Consider the following 24,664-nt stretch of genomic DNA (forward strand, 5'->3'; position numbering starts at 1 on the left):
TGGTTTCCATTTTCGTTTTTTACCTTTTCCTAAGTCACAGACCGGGCGCTAATGACCATAGCAGTTTTGCCCCCCCCCCCCCCCCCCAAAAAAAAAAAAAAAAAGTTACAAATCAATCCAAAGAGTCTTGCACTTAAATATCGCCAGACATTATGTAGAAATGTTGTACCGGATGTGCTTTCAGTTGAGTGTGAACAATCGTGGCTCTCACCTCATACACAGCTTCTTCATAGCAAATTCTCCATGCAGGTTATTATGCACACTGTTCACTGTGGCAACATCAACTTTCCTGACATTTCTGAAGAGTGCCAGTGACGTTTGCTGGTGTGAGTAGCACAGCTGCAGGCTGGTAGGGCCCAGCAGATACACTGATGACAGGGAAACAAAACTTTATTAGCTTCAGATACACATCAGATCATTAGCAGTGTGAGGCAGACATGTCGCACTTTGATGATACAGTCTGTCAAAGGATCACAGGCAGCCGCTTCAATCTTGGCAAGAAGGAACAGTGTTAGCACACTGTGATGTTAACACGAAGCAGAGCGATGGCCTGGCAGTGGGCCACGTCCTTGATGTCAGCAGCACTCCATTTTATGTTGTGATGGTGTTCCGTGTGGCGTACGCTTACATTTCGGTAGCTCAGGCCTGTTGACATCCACAGTAAAGGCAAAGGAAGACTGCTGTGCACGAGAGAGAACCTTCTGCTCTCTGGCAAGACTCAGACGGTGATAGGTGCAGGCAGCAGGTCAGCAGCACTGTTGTACGAAGTCCTACAAGGAGACTCAATGCTGGCGAAAGCTGGCTTGACCCAGTCTCAAACCCACGGCAGCAGCTGGTGATACCCAGCCATCATGTCATCTGATGTGGCCCTGCTGTCATGGTTGTGCTCCTGGACTCCGAATGCCTCTGCTGCAAAATCTGCTACTTTGCACTAAAACCGTGCACAGAGTTGCGTAGCTCATAACAAGCCTCTTGTCCTAGTGTGATGTCACTGTCCTGCTTGCTCTGGTTGAAACCACTGCATGGTGCAGTTCTCTGCTGAGTGCGGCTAGCCTGTCTCCCAATCCATTTGCGTACATGTTGTAATAGTCCACATGATGCCACAACACGCTTTCTGCTCAGTAGTAGCTTGACAGAACGTTACACTGTGTCTCCATACAAATTATTCAAAGTTGTAATTAAACTAAGTAGTGACACTACAGTATTGTAATCGTAAGATAATCCTGCTACATTATTGTGTTTTGTGACAAGCCTAATTTTACATTTTTGATCATACTATACAGACCTACATTTTTTGTATTTTAAAGTAGGTTCGCAATCTTTGTACCGCTTGGAAATTTTCATAACTTTGAAATCCTGTAAAGATTTGATTTAATATATGTGAGAATAGCTTCAGATATTAAGTTACTTCATTACATGTAACTGCATCTGCAAAAGTCGGATAACAGTTAACTATTTGACTGCTACAGATGTGCTCACAGCATTGTGTGCTGAGTGCAGCTTTGCCATTGCTATACTTCTTGCGTAATTCTACTATCCATGCTGAGAGATGGCATTCTGGCTGCTGTGAAATACCTATCACCTTATTCTAAGAAAACTAGAAGATGAAAAAATTTGAATTTTTTCTTATCTTGCAGTCTGGCATCTTTGCTCAGTAAAGGACTGATTTTATTCTAGTTATTCATCATAGTTAACTGTGCTGCTTCAGATTGAGAAAAAGCATTTCACGAAATTTTAAAGTATTTGCATAAACTTTGCACACAGTTGATTACGGTTCATGCGTTGCTAAATATGAAATGTATACAAGATATTGAAATTTCTCATCAACAGTAGTGAAAGGTCAGCAGAATGGATCATGTAAACACACAAATAGTGCTTAAGGAAAACTAAGGGGGCCTTCTTTAAAACAAGTCCTCAGCACATGGAGAGCAGCAAAGCGTAACGAGTCCACAGTAGTCAAAGAGTTAATACGAAACATGAAGAGAAAGGGACCCACCGTACTTGCCTGCGGCACAGCTTGAAGAGGAATGAATCAAAAGGAATGAAACAATTTTTCCCCTATCTTTCATTTATTTTCATTCATAATTGTTGCTGGGCTTGGATCATTAATTCTTCCTTCTTTCCATGCTATTTCCTTATTTTCTCACAGCAGTTTTCCATTCATCTGTAGGGATGGGGCGTGAAGCCATTTTTATTGGTGCATATCACTTTGATATTATCCTTGTTACATTTACTTTGTATGCAGTTTGTAACATTTTTTTTCCTCCACTACACTGCATATTTATTTATCTCTATGTGTAACCTTAAGTGACATTTACGATTTTTTTCAATTTTACAGAGAAAGATGACTTGATAAATTTGCTTCTTCAACATGTCAATGGTGCTAATAATGTGCCAAGGTATGCAACAACTGGATTTCATAGTCAAACAGATTTATCTTGGAGAGAGGAGAGGCAAGAGCAACAACAGCGTAGCAATTCTGCAGAAGATTTTGCATCTTACACTGATTCTCCTGCTTCTGCCAGTAATGTTATGGCTGATCAACCAGTGAACACATTCCAAAGTAGTACAGCTACAAATTCTTGTTCAAACTTGGGCAGTGATAGTGGCATAATTTCAAATGATAGCAATTTACACAGAAGCAGTAGCATAGATATCAACTCTGAAAATCAGTGGAGTAATACTAATCATGGGTCCATTGATGGAGTGGTCCAGCAGGAAGATACCAAACAGAAAGATACCAAGTTTAAGGTAAATATGCACTTATGTTATGTATGTTTTGTAGTGGGAAATAAGTGTTTGTGTGTATCTCTGTAAAAATATGGTTCAGCTTTTCTATTTTAAAGGGCAATAGTTCTCTCACATTTTTATTTTGTGAGCATAAATCCCATTAGAGGCTTTCCATTTGAAAATGTATACCAGTTGAGAATAAAATAGATGTTACTGAAGTGACATGGTGGTACTTGGAGTTTGATAATTATTATTGCTTTGTAACAACCCTAGTAAAAATACCATCATTATTAATGATTAACACACTGTAAGAACTTGTTCTGGCTGAATGTAATTGGCCAGTTCTGGAAGGAACAAAATAGCTTAATTCTATGGCTAACAAGACCTTATTGATTGTATCAAGCACTTGTCATATGCTCTGGGGCAATTACTAACTGGTCTTACCGTCCCTCTCCTATCTCTCGCCCCCCCCCCCCACCCCCCCTTTCAACAAAACACACAAGAGGTCAAAACTGCTCCGTAATGGCAATGGATTTGCCACCTTGAGAACCCCCTGATTTCCCCATAACTTGTTGGTGGTCACATTTAATAACATGTTATACAGTGGGGGATTTCTCTGTGCATCTAGTATATCAAACTACATAGATAAAATCTAAGAGTCCTGGTATTGCTAACTTTCATGCACCCATAGAGTTGTTGTACTGTGTGTTACTATTTACTGCCTTTTTTATAATGACAATAAGTATCAACTAACAGAAAATAGTGCATCTCTTCTGGGGACCTTAAATTAGTGATTAACTTTTCTGCTATGGTTTAATTTGAAATACTTCACCAGGAAGTAAATCAGGATTACAGAACTTTAATGGTAAAGTAAATGTTGTTATTTTCATGGCTTTGTCTTCATTTCTGCCATATAAATTTTTATATTTAAGCATTTAGAGTGTGTTGCTGTTGGACGAAGTCATGATAGATGTATGAGGGTCTTTCTGAAAGTAATGTCTCCTATTTTTATTCATGGTAACAGCTGGAGGTACATAAATTGCAACAGCACAACTAAATAGAGCAATATTTCAGCTGCAGACTCATTTTTCCACATAGTTACCACCATTTGTTACGCAGTTTTGCCAACAATGAACAAGGACTTTCATGACACACTTGTAAAAATTTGGAATCGGGTGAGACTAACCACTCCTTTAAAGCTTTGACAACCGCATCCACATATTGAAAATGTTCATCTTGTAGCTCATCTTTGACAGATGGAAGTCTGAAGACACTAAATTGAGACTGTACAGTGGACGTGGTAAGACAGTCCAGCCAAATTTTACACTGAATTACATGATTACAAAACTTGTGTGGGGCCTGTCATTATCATGTTGCAGGTGAACGTTGTTCTTCTTTCGGCCTTGCCCTTGAAATTTGGGCTTTCAGTTTGGTCACTGGTGTCTTGTAGTGTGCTGAATTTACAGTTTTTCCAGGCTCCAGGACATCCAAAAGAAACCACACACTGGATATCCGAAAAGACTGTGCACCTCACTTTACCTGCAAACGGCTGTGTCTTGAATTCCTTCTTTGACAGAATTTGCATGTCGCCATTCCTTAGACGGTCTTTTGGATTCCGTCACTTAGTGGTGACACCACATCTTATCTCCAGTGACAATGCTATTCAGAAAATTGTTAGCTTCCTATTGGTCCAGCAGATCCCGACAAATTTCCATTTAGTGAGTTTTTTCTTCTGTAAGCATCCATCTGATAACCAAGATGTCCTAACATTGTTTCCAAGGCATCACAGCTGACATTCAGATCTGCACACAATTCTCTGGTCATTATCTGCTGTTCAGCATGGATGAGTTGGTCAAGATGGACTTAATTGCGAGGGATGACAGCTGTGCAGGGTCAACCAGGCTGTGGCTTGTTATGCACACCGTTTTCACCATTTTGAAAATGCCGTCCCATTGCCTCACATTGCTCACGTCTATTGTTTCATTTCCTACACCTTCAGCAAGCATCAGTGAATTTCAGTTGGTGCAGTTTCTTCAGCAGGAAGGAATTAAAGCACCCATTGCTGCTGTATACCCGCATCCATATCAGACTCTATTTTAGGAGACTCCTCAGCTGGTGCCAACTAGTGCAGAATATTGGGACCACCTGCAAGTGAAAGAGGAAGTTCAGTCATTGTCACTACACCAATGACATCTGGCATGAACATCCAAAGTCACCACAAAAAAATAGGAGGCAATACTTTGGAATGACCCTCATAAGTGCCTATCTGAGACAGTACTACATCTCTAATAACATAATAGTCACCAAAGCAGTAAACTCAAATCTGTGTTGCTTCTGCGTTCCATTGATGTCTGGTGGCCAAACAGTCACTTATCACTAGATGTGTGCCTGGAATAACACTGGCAGTCCTTGACACACACACACACACACACACACACACACACACACACACACACACTCTCTCTCTCTCTCTCTCTCTCTCTCTCTCTCTCTCTCTCTCTCTCTCTCTCTCTCTCCCCTCTCTTCTCTTCTCTTCTCTTTCTATTTGAAAGCTTCATAATTTGGCTAAACCATTAATCATAGAAAAGGATTTTGAAGCAGTAGCCATTCAGTTATATAGTTTAAAGAAGAAAATAATTGTTGCAGCAATTTACAGATCACCATCTGGAGATACTGAAGTCTTTCTTAAGAATTTGGAAGAAATGCTCAACATTTTCTCAAATGAGAACTCTGCCATAATTCTTTGTGGTGACTTTAATATTAATCTATTGGTCCAGAGTTCAGTAAAAACAAGTTTTTAGACATACTAAAAAGCTTCAACATGTTCACCCACATATCAGCTCCCACTAGAACAACAGATTACAGTGAAAGCCTAATAGATAACACCTTCTCAAATGTGGTCACACATGAAGTTGCAGTTACAAATGTGAATATAGGATTAGCAGATCATAATGCACTAACCTTTAATCTCACTGCAACTCCCAAGGAGGAGGAAAATAAAAAGGAGTACAAACGATTTTTCTCTACTGAAAATTGTAATCAGTTCAAAAATAATTTTAAAAATGCAGTTTGGTCAGAGGTCTTGGCACAAACAAACACAAATGATGCTTACAATACATTTGCTTCCACTTTTATGACATACTTTGAAATGTGTTTCCCAAAAAAGCTTTTGAGTTATAGATCATCTGGATCCAAAGGGACCTGGATTACAGCTGGAATTAAAAAGTCAAGTGAAACCATGAAATTACTAAGTTTAAAGTTAAAAACATGTCATGATCAGCAGTTTGTTGAGTATGTGAGGACATACAAAAAGACTCGCCGCAAAGTAATAGCAAAAGCAAAATTATTAAGTAATGATAGATTGATACGGCAGGCTAGTACCAAGTCCAAAATGATGTGGAAAATGGTAAAAAAAAGAAACTGGGGGTCAAACTAAAGAACAGGAAATCAACCTTAAAAATAATGAAAATATCCCCATGGAAAAAGATGCAATGGCAAACTATGTAAACAATTATTTTGTAAATATTCCCCTTACTTTAAGTAGTAAATTTAAGCAACAACCAACAGCGATGACTCCAATGGTAAATACCAGCATGATGGCAATCCCAACAGATGAGCATGAAGTTCTAAAAGTCATTAAATGCTTGAAATTCAAAATGTCCTCTGGGTTGGATGATGTACCTGTATCAATAATTAAGGAAATTGCTCCATGTGTTGTCAAACCTATAGTGCACATAGCAAACTTGTCCCTTAGTGAAGGAATATTTCCAGATAAACTTAAAATCTCTAAAGTGATACCTCTATACGAAAATGGTGACAGACATAAAATAGAAAATTACCAACCTATCTGTTGAGAGGCCAGACAAACGTGTGGTTCCTGAACAGGGGCAGCAGCCTTTTCAGTAGTTGCAAGGGGAAACTACGGCCGTAATTTTTCCCGAGGGCATGCAGCTTTACTGTATGATTAAATGATGGCGGCGTCCTCTTGGGTAAAATATCCTGGAGGTAAAATAGTCCCCCATTCGGATCTCCGGGCGGGGACTACTCAAGAGGATGTCGTTATCAGGAGAAAGAAAACTGGCGTTCTACGGATCGGAGCGTGGAATGTCAGATCCCTTAATCGGGCAGGTAGGTTAGAAAATTTAAAAAGGGAAATGGATAGATTAAAGTTATAGTGGGAATTAGTGAAGTTCGGTGGCGGGAGGAACAAGATTTCTGGTCAGGTGACTACAGGGTTATAAACACAAAGTCAAATAGGGGTAATGCAGGAGTAGGTTTAATAATGAATAGGAATGCGGGTAAACTACTACAAACAGCATAGTGAACGCATTATTGTGGCCAAGATAGATACGAAGCCCACACCTACTACAGTAGTACAAGTTTATATGCCAACTAGCTCTGCAGATGACGAAGAAATTGAAGAAATGTATGATGAAATAAAAGAAATTATTCAGATTGTGAAGGGAGACGAAAATTTAATAGTCATGGGTGACTGGAATTCGAGTGTAGGAAAAGGGAGAGAAGGAAACGTAGTAGGTGAATATGGATTGGGGCTAAGAAATGAAAGAGGAAGCCGCCTGGTAGAATTTTGCACAGAGCACAACTTAATCATAGCTAACACTTGGTTTAAGAATCATGATAGATGGTTGTATACCTGGAAGAACCCTGGAGATACTAAAAGGTATCAGATAGATTATATAATGGTAAGACAGAGATTTAGGAACCAGGTTTTAAATTGTAAGACATTTCCAGGGGCAGATGTGGACTCTGACCACAATCTATTGGTTATGACCTGTAGATTAAAACTGAAGAAACTGCAAAAAGGTGGGAATTTAAGGAGATGGGACCTGGATAAACTGACTAAACCAGAGGTTGTACAGAGTTTCAGGGAGAGCATAAGGGAACAATTGACAGGAATGGGGCAAAGGAATACAGTAGAAGGGGAATGGGTAGCTTTGAGGGATGAAGTAGTGAAGGCAACAGAGGATCAAGTAGGTAAAAAGACGAGGGCTAGTAGAAATCCTTGGGTAACAGAAGAAATATTGAATTTAATTGATGAAAGGAGAAAATATAAAAATGCAGTAAATGAAGCAGGCAAAAAGGAATACAAACGTCTCAAAAATGAGATAGACAGGAAGTGCAAAATGGCTAAGCAGGGATGGCTAGAGGACAAATGTAAGGATGTAGAGGCTTATCTCACTAGGGGTAAGATAGATACTGCCTACAGGAAAATTAAAGAGACCTTTGGAGAAAAGAGAACCACTGCATGAATATCAAGAGCTCAGATGGGAACCCAGTTCTAAGCAAAGAAGGGAAGGCAGAAAGGTGGAAGGAGTATATAGAGGGTCTATACAAGGGCGATGTACTTGAGGACAATATTATGGAAATGGAAGAGGATGTAGATGAAGACGAAATGGGAGATAAGATACTGCGTGAAGAGTTTGACAGAGCACTGAAAGACCTGAGTCGAAACAAGGCCCCGGGAGTAGACAACATTCCATTTGAACTACTGATGGCCTCGGGAGAGCCAGTCATGACAAAACTCTACCATCTGGTGAGCACGATGTATGAGACAGGTGAAATACCCTCAGACTTAAAGAAGAATATAATAATTCCAATCCCAAAGAAAGCAGGTGTTGACAGATGTGAAAATTACCGAACTATCAGTTTAATAAGCCACAGCTGCAAAATACTAACACGAATTCTTTACAGACGAATGGAAAAACTAGTAGAAGCCAACCTCGGGGAAGATCAGTTTGGATTCCGTAGAAATACTGGAACACGTGAGGCAATACTGACCTTACGACTTATCTTAGAAGAAAGATTAAGGAAAGGCAAACCTACGTTTCTAGCATTTGTAGACTTAGAGAAAGCTTTTGACAATGTTGACTGGAATACTCTCTTTCAAATTCTAAAGGTGGCAGGGTAAAATACAGGGAGTGAAAGGCTATTTACAATTTGTACAGAAACCAGATGGCAGTTATAAGAGTCGAGGGACATGAAAGGGAAGCAGCGGTGGGGAAGGGAGTAAGACAGGGTTGTAGCCTCTCCCCAATGTTATTCAATCTATATATTGAGCAAGCAGTAAAGGAAACAAAAGAAAATTTCAGAGTAGGTATTAAAATCCATGGAGAAGAAATAAAAACTTTGAGGTTTGCCGATGACATTGTAATTCTTTCAGAGACAGCAAAGGACTTGGAAGAGCAGTTGAACGGAATGGATGGTATCTTGAAGGGAGGATATAAGATGAACATCAACAAAAGCAAAACGAGGATAAATGGAATGTAGTGGAGTTAAGTCGGGTGATGCTGAGGGAATTAGATTAGGAAATGAGACACTTAAAGTAGTAAAGGAGTTTTGGTATTTGGGGAGCAAAATAACTGATGATGGTCAAAGTAGAGAGGATATAAAATGTAGACTGGCAATGGCAAGGAAAGCGTTTCTGAAGAAGAGAAATTTGTTAACATCGAGTATAGATTTGTCAGGAAGTCGTTTCTGAAAGTATTTGTATGGAGTGTAGCCATGTATGGAAGTGAAACATGGACGGTAAATAGTTTGGACAAGAAGAGAATAGAAACTTTCGAAACGTGTTGCTACAGAAGAATGCTGAAGATTAGATGGGTTGATCACATAACTAATGAGGAAGTATTGAATAGGATTGGGGAGAAGATAAGTTTGTGGCACAACTTGACCAGAAGAAGGGATCGGTTGGTAGGACATGTTCTGAGGCATCAAGGGATCACCAATTTAGTATTGCAGGGCAGCGTGGAGGGTAAAAACCGTAGGGGGGAGACCAAGAGATGAATACACTAAGCAGATTCTGAAGGATGTAGGTTGCAGTAGGTACTGGGAGATGAAGAAGCTTGCACAGGATAGAGTAACATGGAGAGCTGCATCAAATCAGTCTCAGGACTGAAGACCACAACAACAACAACAACCAACCTATATCTCTCCTCCCAGCCTTCTCCAAAATACTTGAGGAATTAATGAAAATCAGGGTTACAAAATATCTAGAAAAACATAAACTAATAAATAAGTCAACGTGGTTTTAGAGCAGGTCACAGTACAGAAACAGCCATTTTGGACTACACAACAGAAATAGTAAGAAATTTGGAGTCAAATAAACAGGTTGTTGGAATTAATCTAGATTTATCCAAAGCCTTAGATACTGTGAACCATGTAATATTACTAGGGAAACTTGAAGCAATAGGCATCAGGGGTACTGTTAAAAAATGGTTTGAATCATATCTGCAAAACAGGTAACAAGTTGTTGAGCTGAGGTCATCCAACAATCTTCACAAATTTAAACTAATATCTGAACCAAAACAAATTAAAATAGGTGTTCCACAGGTCAGCATTCTGGGCCCATTGTTATTTCTAATTTATATCAATGATATACAGGCTCCAGACAGCTCAGCCAAAATTCTACTATTTGCAGATGACACGAGTATCATAATTAGTGATATAAAAGAATCATTGTGTACTACAGCAGAAAAAATGCTCTCATACATACAGTCATGGTTTTATTCAAATAAGTTGACATTCAATACAAACAAAACAAACTTTATACAGTATGAAAGCAAGTGTCAAGGGGAAAATATGTGTGTTATGCTGGATAGCAAACAAATATGAAAAGTGTGCACCACTAAGTTTCTGGGAATGTGAATTGAACAAAATTTAAACTGGAATGAACACAGTGTATCTCTTACTCAGAAACTTAGCTCAGCATGTTTTGCCTTAAGAATAATATCAAAGGTATGTAGCAAGGAATGTATTAGAGTGGTGTACTTTAGTTATTTCCAATCAGTTGCAAGCTATGGCATAAGTTTTTGGGGTAAAACCAGGTCAAGACTGACATTTTTATTATGCAAAAAAGAGATATTCATATCATGACACACAGCCCACCACAAACTCACTGTAGACCCTTATTCAGACAACTAAAGATGCTGACAGTACCATCGATATATATTTTTAAATACCTGGAAATGATCAGTAAAAATAATTGCAATCTCCAAACCAACTCAAGCTACCATGATCACAATACAAGGTATTGTAAAGACTTCCACATTCCCTATGTAGCAAAAACTAGAAGTCAGAAACATGTTCGCCACTTAGGAATAAAGCTTTTCAATGCACTTCCATCTCAAATTAAAGAATTGAAAGGCAAAAATAATTTCAAGCATGAAGTAAAAAAATACTTGATGGAAAAATGTTACTACAGTGTAAATGAATACCTGTCTCAGACTGTGGATTGAAACCTGTACTTATTTATTTTTTTTTAATTTAAACTAATTTAATTATGTTTTAAACTTCGTAATTATGGTACTTATGAAAAATTTGCTAAATATCCATAATACATTTTGTGTATAAGGCGTGTTCATGATCTATAATTGTTTATCATGAGCACATACTTTTGTTTTTGTGTAATAAGTTCTTGTACACTACTTACGTACTATGTCTATGTAATTTGTTTTGCTGTCCATTTATTATGTGTATGTGTTACTTGTAATCAAATGACAAATCCTTTATCACATGTGTGATTTGTTGGATGCTAAATAAATAAATCAGACCAACTGCTGCTCCATGATAAGGAATTCTCTTAAAGTGTTCTTCATTTGCTTTTCTTTTGGAACTCATATGTAAGCACTTGGTTATTGTTGAGTGAAGTCAGTATAGGGTTGCAATCTGACATGCCCTGGTTGATGTAATTCTCTTGGTGTATGCATAAGATTTATTGGATAAAATAGTAGTAGCTTTGCCAAGACCTAGGAGCTTAATGTCAGTGTAAATGCCTGTTATATCAGGGTAAATTGCTCCCCTTGATTACTTCGTATGTACAAGTGTGTGCAGTTGATCTTCAAAGTTTGGACTGATCATAATGTGCATCACATCAGGAGGTGGCTCTACACCTGGGGGTAGGGGACCGGGGAGGCATTTAGGGCATTGTGGAGGGGATGGTGTTTGCTTAGGTGTGATGGCAGAGACTGGTCAGGGACTGTGCGTGTTGCCAAGCCATGTTGTTGCAGAATCTTGAAACCAGTTTTGATCAATTTGTCGTCGAGAATAGACCAATTTTGAAAAACCTTACTTCATGTCTTGACGAAGTAGTGTCAACTGATGAATAACTGTACAGCCAATTACCTGCACAGTGGTAGTCCCCTGACCATGCAGAGATCACACTGTTGGTGGCTGAGTTCGCATGACTGAGCTGCAGTTGACAGTTGACGGTTGGAGAGACATCATTACAGTTACAAGTTAGTCTGTGTAAACCAGTTATGTTAGCCACTGAGACATCGTGTATATGGATGGTGTTAACCCCTTCAGCATCAGCTAAGGCCTGAAGATGGGGCACTGAAGTGCTGAAACTTCAAGCCACACCATAAATGACATCATAAGGACGGCTGTAGGTGGTTTCATTTTCTTAAAATAAGAAATGGCCATACTCCCCCAGGCCTCCAGTAACAAGGATGGACATACAAAGCTTTGCTCACCAAAGGTTACGGAGGAGAAAGAGTAGGAGAATTGGGGCAAGGCTCCTTTGGTGCCCCTGGAGGTGCTGATTGCCCCGCACATTTGGAATCTGAGCTGATGTTTGTGGATGTGGTTGCATCCCCACTGGTAACACACACAGTGAACTGCAGCATGTCCAGTCCTCCAGTCCCTTTCACACCTGACCTGGCCACCATTCATACAACCATTCAGTGGAATTGTAATGCATACTACTGTAACCTGCCAGAGCTACATTATCGTATTTGCTTTTCTTCTGTATTTTGCATTGCTCTCCAAGAAATGCACTTCATTGATGACTGTTCTCTAATGCTCTGTCGTTGCACATTCTGTCGGAACCATGTTGGTCCTGATAGAGCATCTGAAGAGGTCTGTACCTGGAGTTTGTACAGATGTCAGTAAATAGACTCTCCTTTGTAACTGATTGGAGGCAATAGCAGTGCAGGTGCAAACGACTTCAGCTATTATCATTTCCAGTGTTTCCCTACTTCCAGGCAGGCCAGTTCCTTATGTTGAACTGACCACATTAATCAAACTATTACCGCCGCCCCTTGCTCACCCTTTTCTCCTACTTACGGTCTTCAGCACACACCACCCCCTGTGGGGGAGTAGCACTTCAGACTGTGGTCTGTTTCTCCTCAATGGTGGTTCTCCTATGCATTTCAGTGCCAGCCATGGCACCTTTCAGCTATTTATCTAATGGTCTCTTCACCCAATCTTGCGGCTTCTGTACATTGGTCACTACATGATGACATTTGTGACAGTGACCACTTCTTGGTGATACTGTAGTTTCCTTGCCATCACCAGACTGACTGACTGCCATGTTCGGCTTTTCAGAGGCATCTGGCCTTCGTATGCCTCTGCTATTACATTCGATGCCTGTGTTGTGCAAAGCATCTCCGTTCCGATCATCCACACTGCTGGACTTTCTATTCCCCTTTCTACAGTTCTCAACCCAGCCCCCCCCCCCCCTCCTCCCCTCACCCCCATCCATCGGCTGGTGCCATGATAGACCAAAGACATTGCAGTAGCTATTCAGGATCACCGCTGAGCCCTACAATGATTGAAAAGACATCCATTGCAGATCAGCTTTATAACTTTAAAGTTACTTCATACTGAGGCTCGTTATCTAATCAGATGCAGTAAGGAGGATTGCTGAAACTGCTCTCTCTTCTCCTTGGGAACATGTCCCTCTTTATCTAAGGTGTTAGCTCCTTGCTAATACCTCTCCTAACTCCTCAGCTCCTTGGTTTTATGGGCCATCAATGATCAACAGCTATGCCAGGTCTTGTCCTACAGGGTGGTCTGTGTACTGATTCATCCATTCTTGCAGAACACCTTGCAACCTACTTTGCGGTAGCTTTGGCTTTGTCTCCCTATCTAGGTACTTACTGCAGAAGTGACAAGTTGAAGACATCCTATTATGTTTCATTCTCCACCAATCTGAATCCTGTAATGAACTGGGAACTACGTCATGCTCTTGGCTTGTTCCAAGACACAGCCCCAAGCCCTGATTCAGATAGTTCTGAGCACTATGGGACTTAACATCTGTGGTCATCAGTTCCCTAGAACTTAGAACTACTTAAACCTAACTAACCTAAGGACATCACACACGTCCATGCCCGAGGCAGGATTCGAACCTGCGACCTAGCCCTGATTCAATTCAGTCAGATTATCCAACATGTGAATGTTCCCCAAATGCAACATCTACTCATGGTGTTTAACTGTATTTAGCTTCAAGGTGCCTTCCTCTCATGATGACGAGATGACAGAGTTGTCTCAGTCCTTAAGCCAGGCAAGAACACAGCACCTCTTGACGGTTACTGGCTGATTAGACTGACTGACATACTCTGTAAGCTACTTGAGAGGATGGTTGCCCACAGATTATGCTGAGTTCTCGAGATGTGGAGCCTTTTGTCCCCCTATCTTTGTGGGAGTTTCTGTGAGGAAACTGCTAAGGTTGGGAGCTGTAGTCTATCAGGATTTTTCTAAACACCAATACCTTATCAATGTCTGTTTTGACCTGCACGACACTGCTTGGCATCATCACATTTAACTTTTGTCCGTGACTGGAGCTTTCGAGGCCAACTAACAATTTTTATTCATAAACTTTTGTCCATTGGTTGATCCAGGTTAGAGTTGGCAGTTCACTCAACTCCTCACGGGTCCAAGATAATGGCATCTCACAAAGCTCTGTGTTGAGTGTCACATTCTTCCTTTTACTATCAGTGGGCTAGTGACATGTGTTGGGCCACTGGTCTTCAATGTGTTGTATATTGATGGTTTTTGCATTTGGTACAGCTCCCAGTTGGTAGCCTCTACTGCATGCTAGCTCCGAGGTGCCATCCAGTAGGCCTCAGCATAAGCTCTTTCCTATGCTTCCCAGTTGTCTCCTACAAAAATTAAGTCAATAACTTCTGCCATCATGTCATGGTCCATCATGACCTGGAACTTTACCTAGGGTACCCAGCAGCTGGATGTTGTAGCACAGTCATGTATCTTGGGCCTCCTTTTTGATAAAAAGTTGATTGGTTGCCCAGATTCATCACCTGAAGATAGCTGCATGTAGAAGCTTAAAGCTCTCTGCTTTCTTGCCCACACATCTTGGGGTGTGGATCATGCTAACATTATCCGCGTTTACTGGGCCCTGGTTTCGTCCCATCTGGTTTAGGATTGCCAGGTTTGTGGCTTGGTGTCTCCTTCAACTTTGAAACCGTTTGATCCAGTCCACCATTGGATGATGATCTTGGTCACGGGTACTTTTCAGACACACACAGTGTGTTTGCAGCAGAGCTGAGAGCTATTATCAGAGCCCTCCATTTTATTAAACGGACCTCAATTTACCATCTTTTAATGTTTTGACTCAATGTGCAGTCTCCCGCATTATTGACCAATGCTATTGTTGCCACCCTTCGGTCTCCATTATTTATGACCTTCTCATTGATCTCCATCGTGTTGTCTGGCCAGTTGTCTTTCTCAGAGTCCTAAGTCCTGTTGGTATCCCAGGAAATGAACTGGCCAATCATTTGACTAGAGGAACACTTACTTGCCGATACCAGGTGCTAATTTGCATGTGCACATGAGATTCTGCTTGCTTGGAAATGGAGTGACGTCTGGTGGACTACTGTCCCATCTAACAAACTCTGCAAAAGTGAGGAGACTACTGAGTGTGGTGTTCTTCCTCCTGCTTCTCCCAGCAGGACTCCACACTCCTTTGTCGACTTCACATTGGTCATATCAGGTTAACCCTTAATTTTACTGTATGTAATGAGCCTTCCAGACGGTAGCTCGTATCTTGGTGGACTCCCCCTTCCTCCCTCCCCCTCCTTGCCCCATTTCTCTTTCCTTGGTAGTGCAGATTCAGTTTGCCTTCTTTCTGCTGCACCCAGTTTTCTGTTGTAGGTGTTGCAGTCTGTTGAATAGTGGGTGCTGATGACTGTTACGGATCAGGGGTGGGACAGCTGTAGGTGGAACATTTACTGACGCGTGCAGAGCCCCAGCATACCCGTCTGGTGACTTCCCTATTTCCTTTCTCGCTTTGCCAGTATCACATATCTTTTGCTGTAGTATTATTTGAACAGTGAGAAGATAATCCATCAGCAGAATTTAGAACATATCTCAGAAAACTGATGTCATGACCTTTCTGGCCAGTTGCATAGCATTTACTTTCTTCGTGGTGGTGAATCAATGTTTCCACTGCTTTGACTGTTGTTTCATCACTGAGGTATAGTAGTGGACTCAAGTTTCATCTGTTGTCATAAACCAGTGCAAAAACATTTCCATTCTGATGTGTTGCTGGTTAAATTGCGGCACCCATGTAGCAGATAATTTTCACGTACAAAATTCCTCTGTTAAAATGTGATATGCCTGTTCAGATCACATCCCTAAAGCTTCAGCAGTTGCTCTAACTTTGTCAGTGATCCTCCATGACAATTTTATACACGTTTGGAATAATTTCTGGGGTGATAGCACATCTTGGCCACTCGAATCTCGATTTCCCCCCACCTCCCCATCTTCACAAACCATTACACGGGAGCAACAGACACACATCCGCACTCCTCATCTCATCCAGAGCACTGATGCACCCTGTGTTTACTCATTATCTAAATCTAAACATATTTGTAAGACATTCACATTTTTTTTTCCTTTTAGGCCTGCAGTGGAATATCACTTGAAGATATAAAAAGTGCCGAAGAGATGGAAAAACTTTCCGTGAAGCAAATAAAGGAAATTCTGTCACTGAATAGAGTAGACTTCAGAGGGTGTGTGGAAAAATCAGAATTAATAGAACGCTTGTCTCGTCTCTGGCACGATAATCACAAATCAAGAACAGGTACTGTATAATAAGTTGATTTTGTGATAAAAAATAAATATGTTTCTTTCCTTTCAACCTTGAGCTTCTTAGCATAATCAAACTAATTTTCACATTGTCATAGATATTAACGTAATTAGTTTCTTGCACAATGATGTCAATGTTGCTGTTAGTTTTAGGACTGTAGTTCAGATACTTAGGCATTATGCATCCCATTAACTTTGAAGCAGCGTCATACCCCAGGGATGGAAGGCTGACATCATTTTTGTATTTTCCTATTTTTCTGTTGTGAATTATTGAGAAGACTTTTACTCCCAGTGTCCTTCAGTTATAAGGACATTGTCTGGAATATGCTATGTGATCAAAAGTATCTGGACACCCCAAAACTATGTTTTTCATATTAGGTGCATTGTGCTGCCACCTACTGCCAAGTACTCCATATCAGTGACCTCAGTAATCATTACACATCATGAGATAGCAGAATGGGGCACTCCACGGAACTCGTGGACTTCAAATGTGGTCAGGTGATTGGGTGTTTTTTTTGTCATAGGTCTGTATGCAAGGTTTCCACACTCCTAAACATCCCTAGGTCCACTGTTTCCAATGTGATAGTGGACTGGAAACGTGAAGGGACATGTACAACACAAAAGCGTACAGGCCGACCTCACCTGTTGACTGACAGACTGCCAACAGTTGAAGAGGGTTGTAATGTGTAATAGGCAGACATCTATCTGGACCATCACACAGGAATTGCAATCTCCATCAGGAACCACTGTAAGTACTACGACGGTTAGGCAGGAGGCAATCAGACTTGGATTTCATGGTGAAGCGGCTGCTTGTAAGCCATACATCACGCCGGTAAATGCCAAACAATGTCTCGCTTGGCGTAAGGAGTGTAAACATTGGACGATTGAACAATGGAAAAACATTTCGTGGCATAACGAATCGTGGTACACAATGTGGCGATCCAATGGCAGGGTGTGGGTACGGTGAATGCTTGGTGAATATCATCTGCCAGAGTATGTAGTGCCGACAGTAAAATTCGGAGGCGGTGGTGTTATGGTGTGGTCGTGTTTTTCATGGAGGGGATTTGCACCCCCTTGTTGTTTTGAGTGGCACCATCACAGCACAGGTCTACATTGATGTTTTAAGCACCTCCTTGCTTCCCACTGTTAAAGAGCAATTCGGGGATGGCAATTGCATCTTACAACACGATCGAGCAACCGTTCATAATACACATCCTGTGGCGGAGTAGTTACATGACAACAACATCCCTGTGATGGACTGGCCTGCGCAGAGTCCTGACTTGAATAATGTAGAACACCTTTGGGATGTTTTGGAACAAATACTTTGTGTTAGGTCTGCTGACTGACATCGATCTCTCTCCTCAGTGCAGCACTCCTTGAAGAATGGGCTGCCATTCCCCAAGGAATCTTCCAGCATCTGTTTGAACGTATGCCTGTGAAAGTGGAAGCTGTCATCAAGGCTAAGGGTGGCCCAACACCAAATTGAACTCCAGTATTGCCGATGGAGGATGCCACAAACTTGCAAGTCATTTTCAGCTAGAGTCCGAATACTTTTGATCGCATAGTGTATTTAGAACATTGCACCATATTATGAAGACAGGATAGGTGATAGGTTATCCAAATTACTTTCATAATGTTCCTTTGCTTCTTGTTTCCTAAATAAAGTATATCTTCTCTAAGCAAATTATATCACCATTTACAGTGGTCGTATATTGTTCAAGTAATACAGATTGCGCATCACTATTGTTCTTACTATTGTTGTATGAATGTGAGGCAGACAAATTTCAGAAACATATGGTGAAACTTTCAGATTTGCTTTTATCAAGTTTGCTCCCCCCTGCGGGTCCGGGGGTTAGAATAGGCCCAAGGAATTCCTGCCTGTCGTAAGAGGTGACAAAAAGGAGTCTCACACATTCCAGCCTTTATTTGATGGTCCCCTGTAGGGTTTGACCACCATTTTCAAAATTTCCTGAAGAGCGAGCCAATTGGGGAAGGGCACCTTACATGGTGCATAGTGTCAATCGTGCGCTGAGACTTTTCACATCCTTCGTCAGCGTGGATCTGCACTTCCGCTAATTCTCCAGCTGTTGGTGGAAGTTACCCTCCTGGGTTTTCCTCCATCCTCTGTGCAGTAGCGCTTTCTGCACAGTCCGTCGTGGTGGAGCTGCCATGTACTCTGTTGGTTGCAGTCCCCTGACCACACAAGGGTCGCTCTGCTGGAGCCTGCGCCGTTAACTCCCCACGTATGCCAAGGAGTAGATGCCTGCCACCCTGGGGCGTTGGCACTCCCGGCAATGGCCATCCTGCCAGGTGGCCTTTGCTGTGGCTGGGTGGCACCTATGGGGAGGGCCCCTGGTCGCAGTGGGTGGCATCAGGGCAGATGACATGCTATGAAGCGTAGTATTTCTCCTCTTGCTGGTGTTTGACACCAGCAGTCTCTAAGTGGTCAAGGTCTAACTTCAATGCTAAGAAATACGACCCCAAATCATTCCCCTGGCCACACCATGGGAGGAACGCCAGGCTAAGGATGGCAACAAAGCTTATTCACCCCAGTACCTCGTATTTATGAGAGTTGATGGGGAATCTTGTTTGTCAATGAAACCTCAGTTTTTTGTGGAGCATTTAGAGGACAAATTTGGGGAGGTGGAGGGCTTCTCCAAAATGCAGTCGGTTGGTCTTGATCAAAACAGCACCCTCTGCCCAGTCATGGGCACTACTTGCCTGTGACAAGTTGGGGGATGTTACCATTACCACCACGCCCCATAAGAGCCTAAATATTGTCCCGGGTGTCATATTTCGCAGGGACCTTCTTTTGCAGTCTGACAATGAGCTGCCTGCCAATTTAGAGCGGTGAGGTGTCCATTTTGTCCAGTGTGTCCACCGGGATCCAAGGGATAATCAGGTTGCCACTGGTGTCTTCATTTTGGCCTTCAAGGGTGACACATTACCCGAGAAGGTCAAGGTGATGGTCTACAACTGTGATGTAAAGCCATATATACCTTTCCAGATGTGCTTTAAGTACTGGAGATCCTTCCCGCTGTGCTTCCAGCGTCACCTGTGTGGATTGTGGATGTCCTTCACATTCCAATACTGCTTATGCTCCACCTCCCATATGCGTCAACTGTGGAGAACACCATTCGCCTAGCTCGCCAGACTGCAGGATTCTCCAGAACGAAAGAAAGAACAATAATGGAATACAAGACCCTGGACTGACTGACCTAACTGAAGCTAAGAGAAAATATGAGAGGCTGCATCCTGTGTATATGACATCAACCTATGCCACCGCTATGACAACAGTTCTACCATCTTCCGTTCCACTGAGTACAGCTGGCTCTCAGAGCTGTTAGACTCCACTTGCCCCTTGATGGTGGGGGGCACTTCCCTCCCTGTTGCACCTGCACAACCTACTTCAGGAGCAACACCCTCCTCCCTTCCCCCCGCCCAACCATTGGGGACATCAATCCCCACTGCTCAGCCAGAGAAGATTAAGTCTTCTTTCGCTCCTCTTGCCAGGAAGGGACCCCGTGGGTCACTCCCTTCCCATGTTCCTACCAGTGGCAAAGCTGACACCCACCAGTTGCTGCAGCAACCAAAGGTAGCTGGTTGTAGGGCTTCACGGTCCTCCTCAATCACTGAGATTGAATCAGTGAAGCATTCCCAGCCAGACAAACCTAAGGAGCGGCGAGAGAAACCTAAAAATAAGACCCCCAAGAACCAAGGCACTGCACTGGCACCCACACCACCACTACCTACAAGCTTTGCGTCTGAGGATGAGATGGAGATTCTGGTGTCTGCTACGGACCTAGACCTCTCTGGGCCCTCAGACACAATGGATGTCGATCGCACAGGTACTCAACTGGTGGCAGCAGATGACCCTGAGGCGTAGACTACCTCATTGAGTGTTTCATGCCTCCCCAGTCTCACAATCACATAACCCTCCTGTGGAATTGTGGCGGTTTTTTCCACCACCTGGCTGAGCTATGGCAACTGTTAAGCTTTACACCTCCTTTCTGCATTGCCCCCCAGAAAACCTGGTTCCCAGAAATGCAGACCACTGCCCTTTGTGGCTATAAGGGATATTACAGGAACCGTAGTGACTTTAATAAGAGTGTCAGGTGGAGTTTGGGTCTATGTCCTCAACTTGGTATGTTGTGAACCTGTTCCCCTTCAAACCCCTCTTGAAGCTGTGGCTGTCAGGATAAGGACAACGCAGAAAATAACTGCCTTTAATGTATATCTTCCTCCAGCCATGCTTACTGGATGAGGTAGGGAGGTCGAAAATTTACTATCACAACTCGACCTCTGCCACTTAAATACAGCCGCCTCCCCCCGCCCCCTCCCTCCCCCCCCCCCCCCACCACACACATGGCACATACTCGTGCAGTCCTGGCCTTCTCTCATCTATCCACTGGAGGGCACATGACTACCTGTGTGGTAATGACCACTTCCCCATCTTCTTGTCACTGCCCCGGTGTCTTGCCCATGGATGCCTACCCAGATGGGTAGGCTGACTGGGAAGCCTTCACCTTTGCTGTCACTGCAAAATCTCCCCCACAAGGTGCCATCGATGTTGTAGTTGAGCAGGTCACTACAACGATCGTTTCTGCGGCAGAAAACGTGATCCCTTGTTCTTCATGGTGCCCCCTGGCGAAAGACAGTCCCTTGGTGGTTGCCGGAAGTCGCTGAGGCAATTAAAGAGCATTGGCGAATCTACAGCAACATAAGCAGCACTCTTCCTTAGAGCACCTAATAGTCTTCAAGCGGCTCCATGCCTGCATTCACCAGCCTATAAAAAGACGGAAACAGAAGTGTTGGGAGAGGTACATGTTGATCATTGGGTGCCATACATCACCTACCCAAGTCTGGACGAAGATCAGTCATCGTTTTGGGTACTAGACCCCAACAGGTGTCCCTGGCATTAACATCAGTGGCATGTTGTCTACCAATGCAAACGTGATTGCCAAGTACTTTGCTGAGCACATGCTTGAGCCTCTGCATTGGAGAACTACCTCCCAGCCTGTTGCACCCTCAATCGGTGGATGGAAAGGAAAGTCCTCTCGTTCACTTCATGCCACAGTGAACCCCATAACGTCCCATTTACAGAGTTGGAGCTCCTCAGCGTCTATGCACATGGCCTCGACATAGCACCTGATCTGGATTAGATCCACAATCAGATGATCAAACATCTTTCGTCTGACTACAAGCAACATTTCCTCGTCATCTTCAACCAGATCTGGTGCGATTGCGTCTTTCTGTCACAATAGCATGAGAGCACCATCATTCTGGTGCTCAACCTGGTCAAAACGCACTTGATGTGGATAGTTACTGGCCCATCAGCCTCATCAACTTTCTTTGTAAGCTGCTAAAAAGTGTGGTGTGTTGGCGGTTGGGACGGGACCTGGAGTCATGTGGCCTACTGGCTCCGTGTCAAGGTGGCTTCCACCAGGTTCGCTCTATCACTGATAATCTTGTGTCCTTGGAGCCTGCCATTCGAGCAGCCTTTTCCAGGCACCAACATCTGGTGGTGGCTGTCTTTTTTTGACTTATGTAAAGCATATGACATGACCTGGTGACATCATATCCTTGCCACATTGTATGAGTGGGGTCTCTGGGGCCCACTCCTGATATTTATCCAAAACTTCCTGTCGCTCTGTACTTACCATGTCTTAGTCGGTGCCTCCCATAGGCCCCCCCCCCCCCCCCCCCCCCATATTCAGGAGAGCAGCATTCTGCAGGGCCCCATATTGAGTTTCTTTCTATTTTTAGTGGCTATTAACAGTCTAGCAGCAGCTGTAGGACCATGGTCTCACTTTCTCTGTATGTGGATGACTTATGCATTTCATACTGCTCCTCCAGTACTGGTGTTGCTGAGCTGCTCCTACAGGGAGCCATTCACAAGGTGCAGTCATGGGCTCTAGCCCACGGCTTCCAGGTTTCATCCGCAAAGTTGTGTGTCATGCATTTCTGTAGGCATCGCACCATTCATCCAGAACCAGAACTTTACCTTAATGATGATCCACTCACTGTAGTGGAGACACATCAATTCTTAGGACTGGTTTTTGACAACCGATTGACTTGGCTACCTCACCTTCGTCAGCTTAAGTGGAAGTGCTGGCAGCACCTCAATGCCATCCGCTGCCTGAGCAACACCAACTGGGGTGCAGATAGCTCTACACTGCTGCAGCTCTACTGAGCCCTTGTTCAATCCCGCCTTGACTATGGGAGTCTGGTTTACGGTTTGGCAGCGCCATCAGCGTTGTGTTTACTCGATCCAGAGCACCACTGTGGCGTTCGCCTAGCGACGGGAGCTTCCTTCCCCATCCTTTGGTAGCGTTCATCTATGCCCTGGAATGGTCCCATCGTTCAGTGGTGTTTATGTGGACCCTAGGACATGTCGGAATCTCAGGCATCGAACATGCCGACATGCTGGCCTAACAGGCTACACAAATTGCTTCTAGAGATAGGCAACTCTGAAACTGACCTGCATTCTGTCTTACGCAGCAGGTTTTTTCGGCTTTGGGAGACAGAATGGCATAACAGTACGCACAATAATCTGCATGTCATTAAGGAGACTACAAATGTGCGCAAGTCTTCCATGCATTCCTTTCGCAGGGAATCAGTTGTCCTCTGCTGGTTCTGCCGCATGGTAACCTCCTCTGTTGGGAGTACCACCTTGGTGTGTCTGTGGCTCACAAATGACTGTCGTTGACCTCTTGCTGGACTGCCCACTTTTAGGTGCTGTGTGGCAGACTTTTAACTTTCCCAGTATCCTACCTTCGGTGTTGGGTGGAAATGCCTCAACAGCAGCTTTAGTTTTACGTTTTATTCGTGAGGGTGGGTTTTATCATTTGATCTACAACTATTAACCTGGTAGGTCACAAATTCACAGTAAATCTCAGTTGGGTTACTTGGTAAAGTATTTTATTAATTTTAAGTAGTAAACTAAAAGGAAAATAATATCTTATTTAGTTTTATAATTGGCTCTTTTATGTAAAATGCAGTACTTTAAATCTTTTACATGTAAAGTAGTTTGGTTCTAATATACATTTATTCTGTCTTAACAGAGTTGGACAATTTGAGCCTTCAAGAATTATGCAAAATATGTATGGATGCTCCTATTGAATGTGTTATTTTGGAATGTGGACATATGGCTGCTTGTATGAAATGTGGAAAGCAACTAAGCGAGTGTCCTATTTGCCGGCAATTTGTTGTGCGAGTTGTGCGAACTTTTCGAGCATAAGTGGTAATTTTATATTTACTGTTACAAAAATTTACTTTTTATGTGTGTGAATTTTAGTATTACATAAAAGGAAAAGTTTTTGTGTAATCAGATAACTAAAGATATGTGCTTTTAAAAACAATAAAAAAACATTGTAAACTAGTATTTCTATTACCAGTAGCTTAGAAGGCCGTGTACTTTGTTGCCAATAAATGATTGGATGAATTAAAACTGTATATCAACTATAAGCATGTGTACATTGTGCATGTCAGATTTAATAAGAACAAAACTGAAATAGACCTATATTTCCTTACTTTCGTCCTCTTTTTGGTGAAGCACGTTACCCTGCCCATGTGTTCATACAGCTATTATTATTATTATTATTATTATTATTATATTTTGACTCTTACAGGAGCACTGGATGAATAGATTTCTGTAACATAGTAATGATTAGAAGGGAAAAAAATCTCAATTTCTTTAAGCAGATTATTGATAAAGGAACAAGATGCCTGTGTTAATTTTATGATGCAGTTCCATGCAAGAGGATATAATTGGTGGAGAGCCACACACTGTTCTCTTAGCTATGAAAGAGTGTGTTTTGCAAAGCTGCTTAAAACTTGAAAGGTTATTCTTTGTAAACTCATCTAATGTCAAGACATTTAGTGCAGACACACTTAAGTATTCCTTTACCTGAGCACATCACCTGACAAAGGAACCAAGTACCTGCTTGGGGAGCTGAGGCAAGAGATTTGTACGTTGTTGCAGACAGCTCAGATTAATCAAAATTTTACAGTCTTATTACAGTTTGTAGAGTTTGCAGCAGCATCCTCATGCATCACCAAATTATTGCTGACTGAACACATTCTTCAG

At 42.4% G+C, this 24,664-nt stretch overlaps 1 protein-coding gene across 4 annotated transcripts in view; it reads left to right on the forward strand.

Moving 5' to 3' along the window:
- LOC126088274 (E3 ubiquitin-protein ligase RNF34) overlaps window positions 1–24,025 on the forward strand; it is an 84,365-nt gene extending 60,340 nt beyond the window's left edge. For all 4 annotated transcript variants that reach the window (XM_049906428.1, XM_049906407.1, XM_049906422.1 and 1 more), the window contains exons 4-6: window positions 2,339–2,751; window positions 16,390–16,570; window positions 23,640–24,025. In XM_049906428.1, the coding sequence (XP_049762385.1) occupies window positions 2,339–2,751; window positions 16,390–16,570; window positions 23,640–23,815 (770 nt within the window). In that variant the 3' untranslated portion in view covers window positions 23,816–24,025. The remainder of the gene's footprint in view (window positions 1–2,338; window positions 2,752–16,389; window positions 16,571–23,639) is intronic.
- Window positions 24,026–24,664: the final 639 nt, after the last annotated feature.

Source organism: Schistocerca cancellata, chromosome 1 (assembly GCF_023864275.1).
Source record: "Schistocerca cancellata isolate TAMUIC-IGC-003103 chromosome 1, iqSchCanc2.1, whole genome shotgun sequence".
Lineage (NCBI taxonomy): Eukaryota > Metazoa > Arthropoda > Insecta > Orthoptera > Acrididae > Schistocerca > Schistocerca cancellata.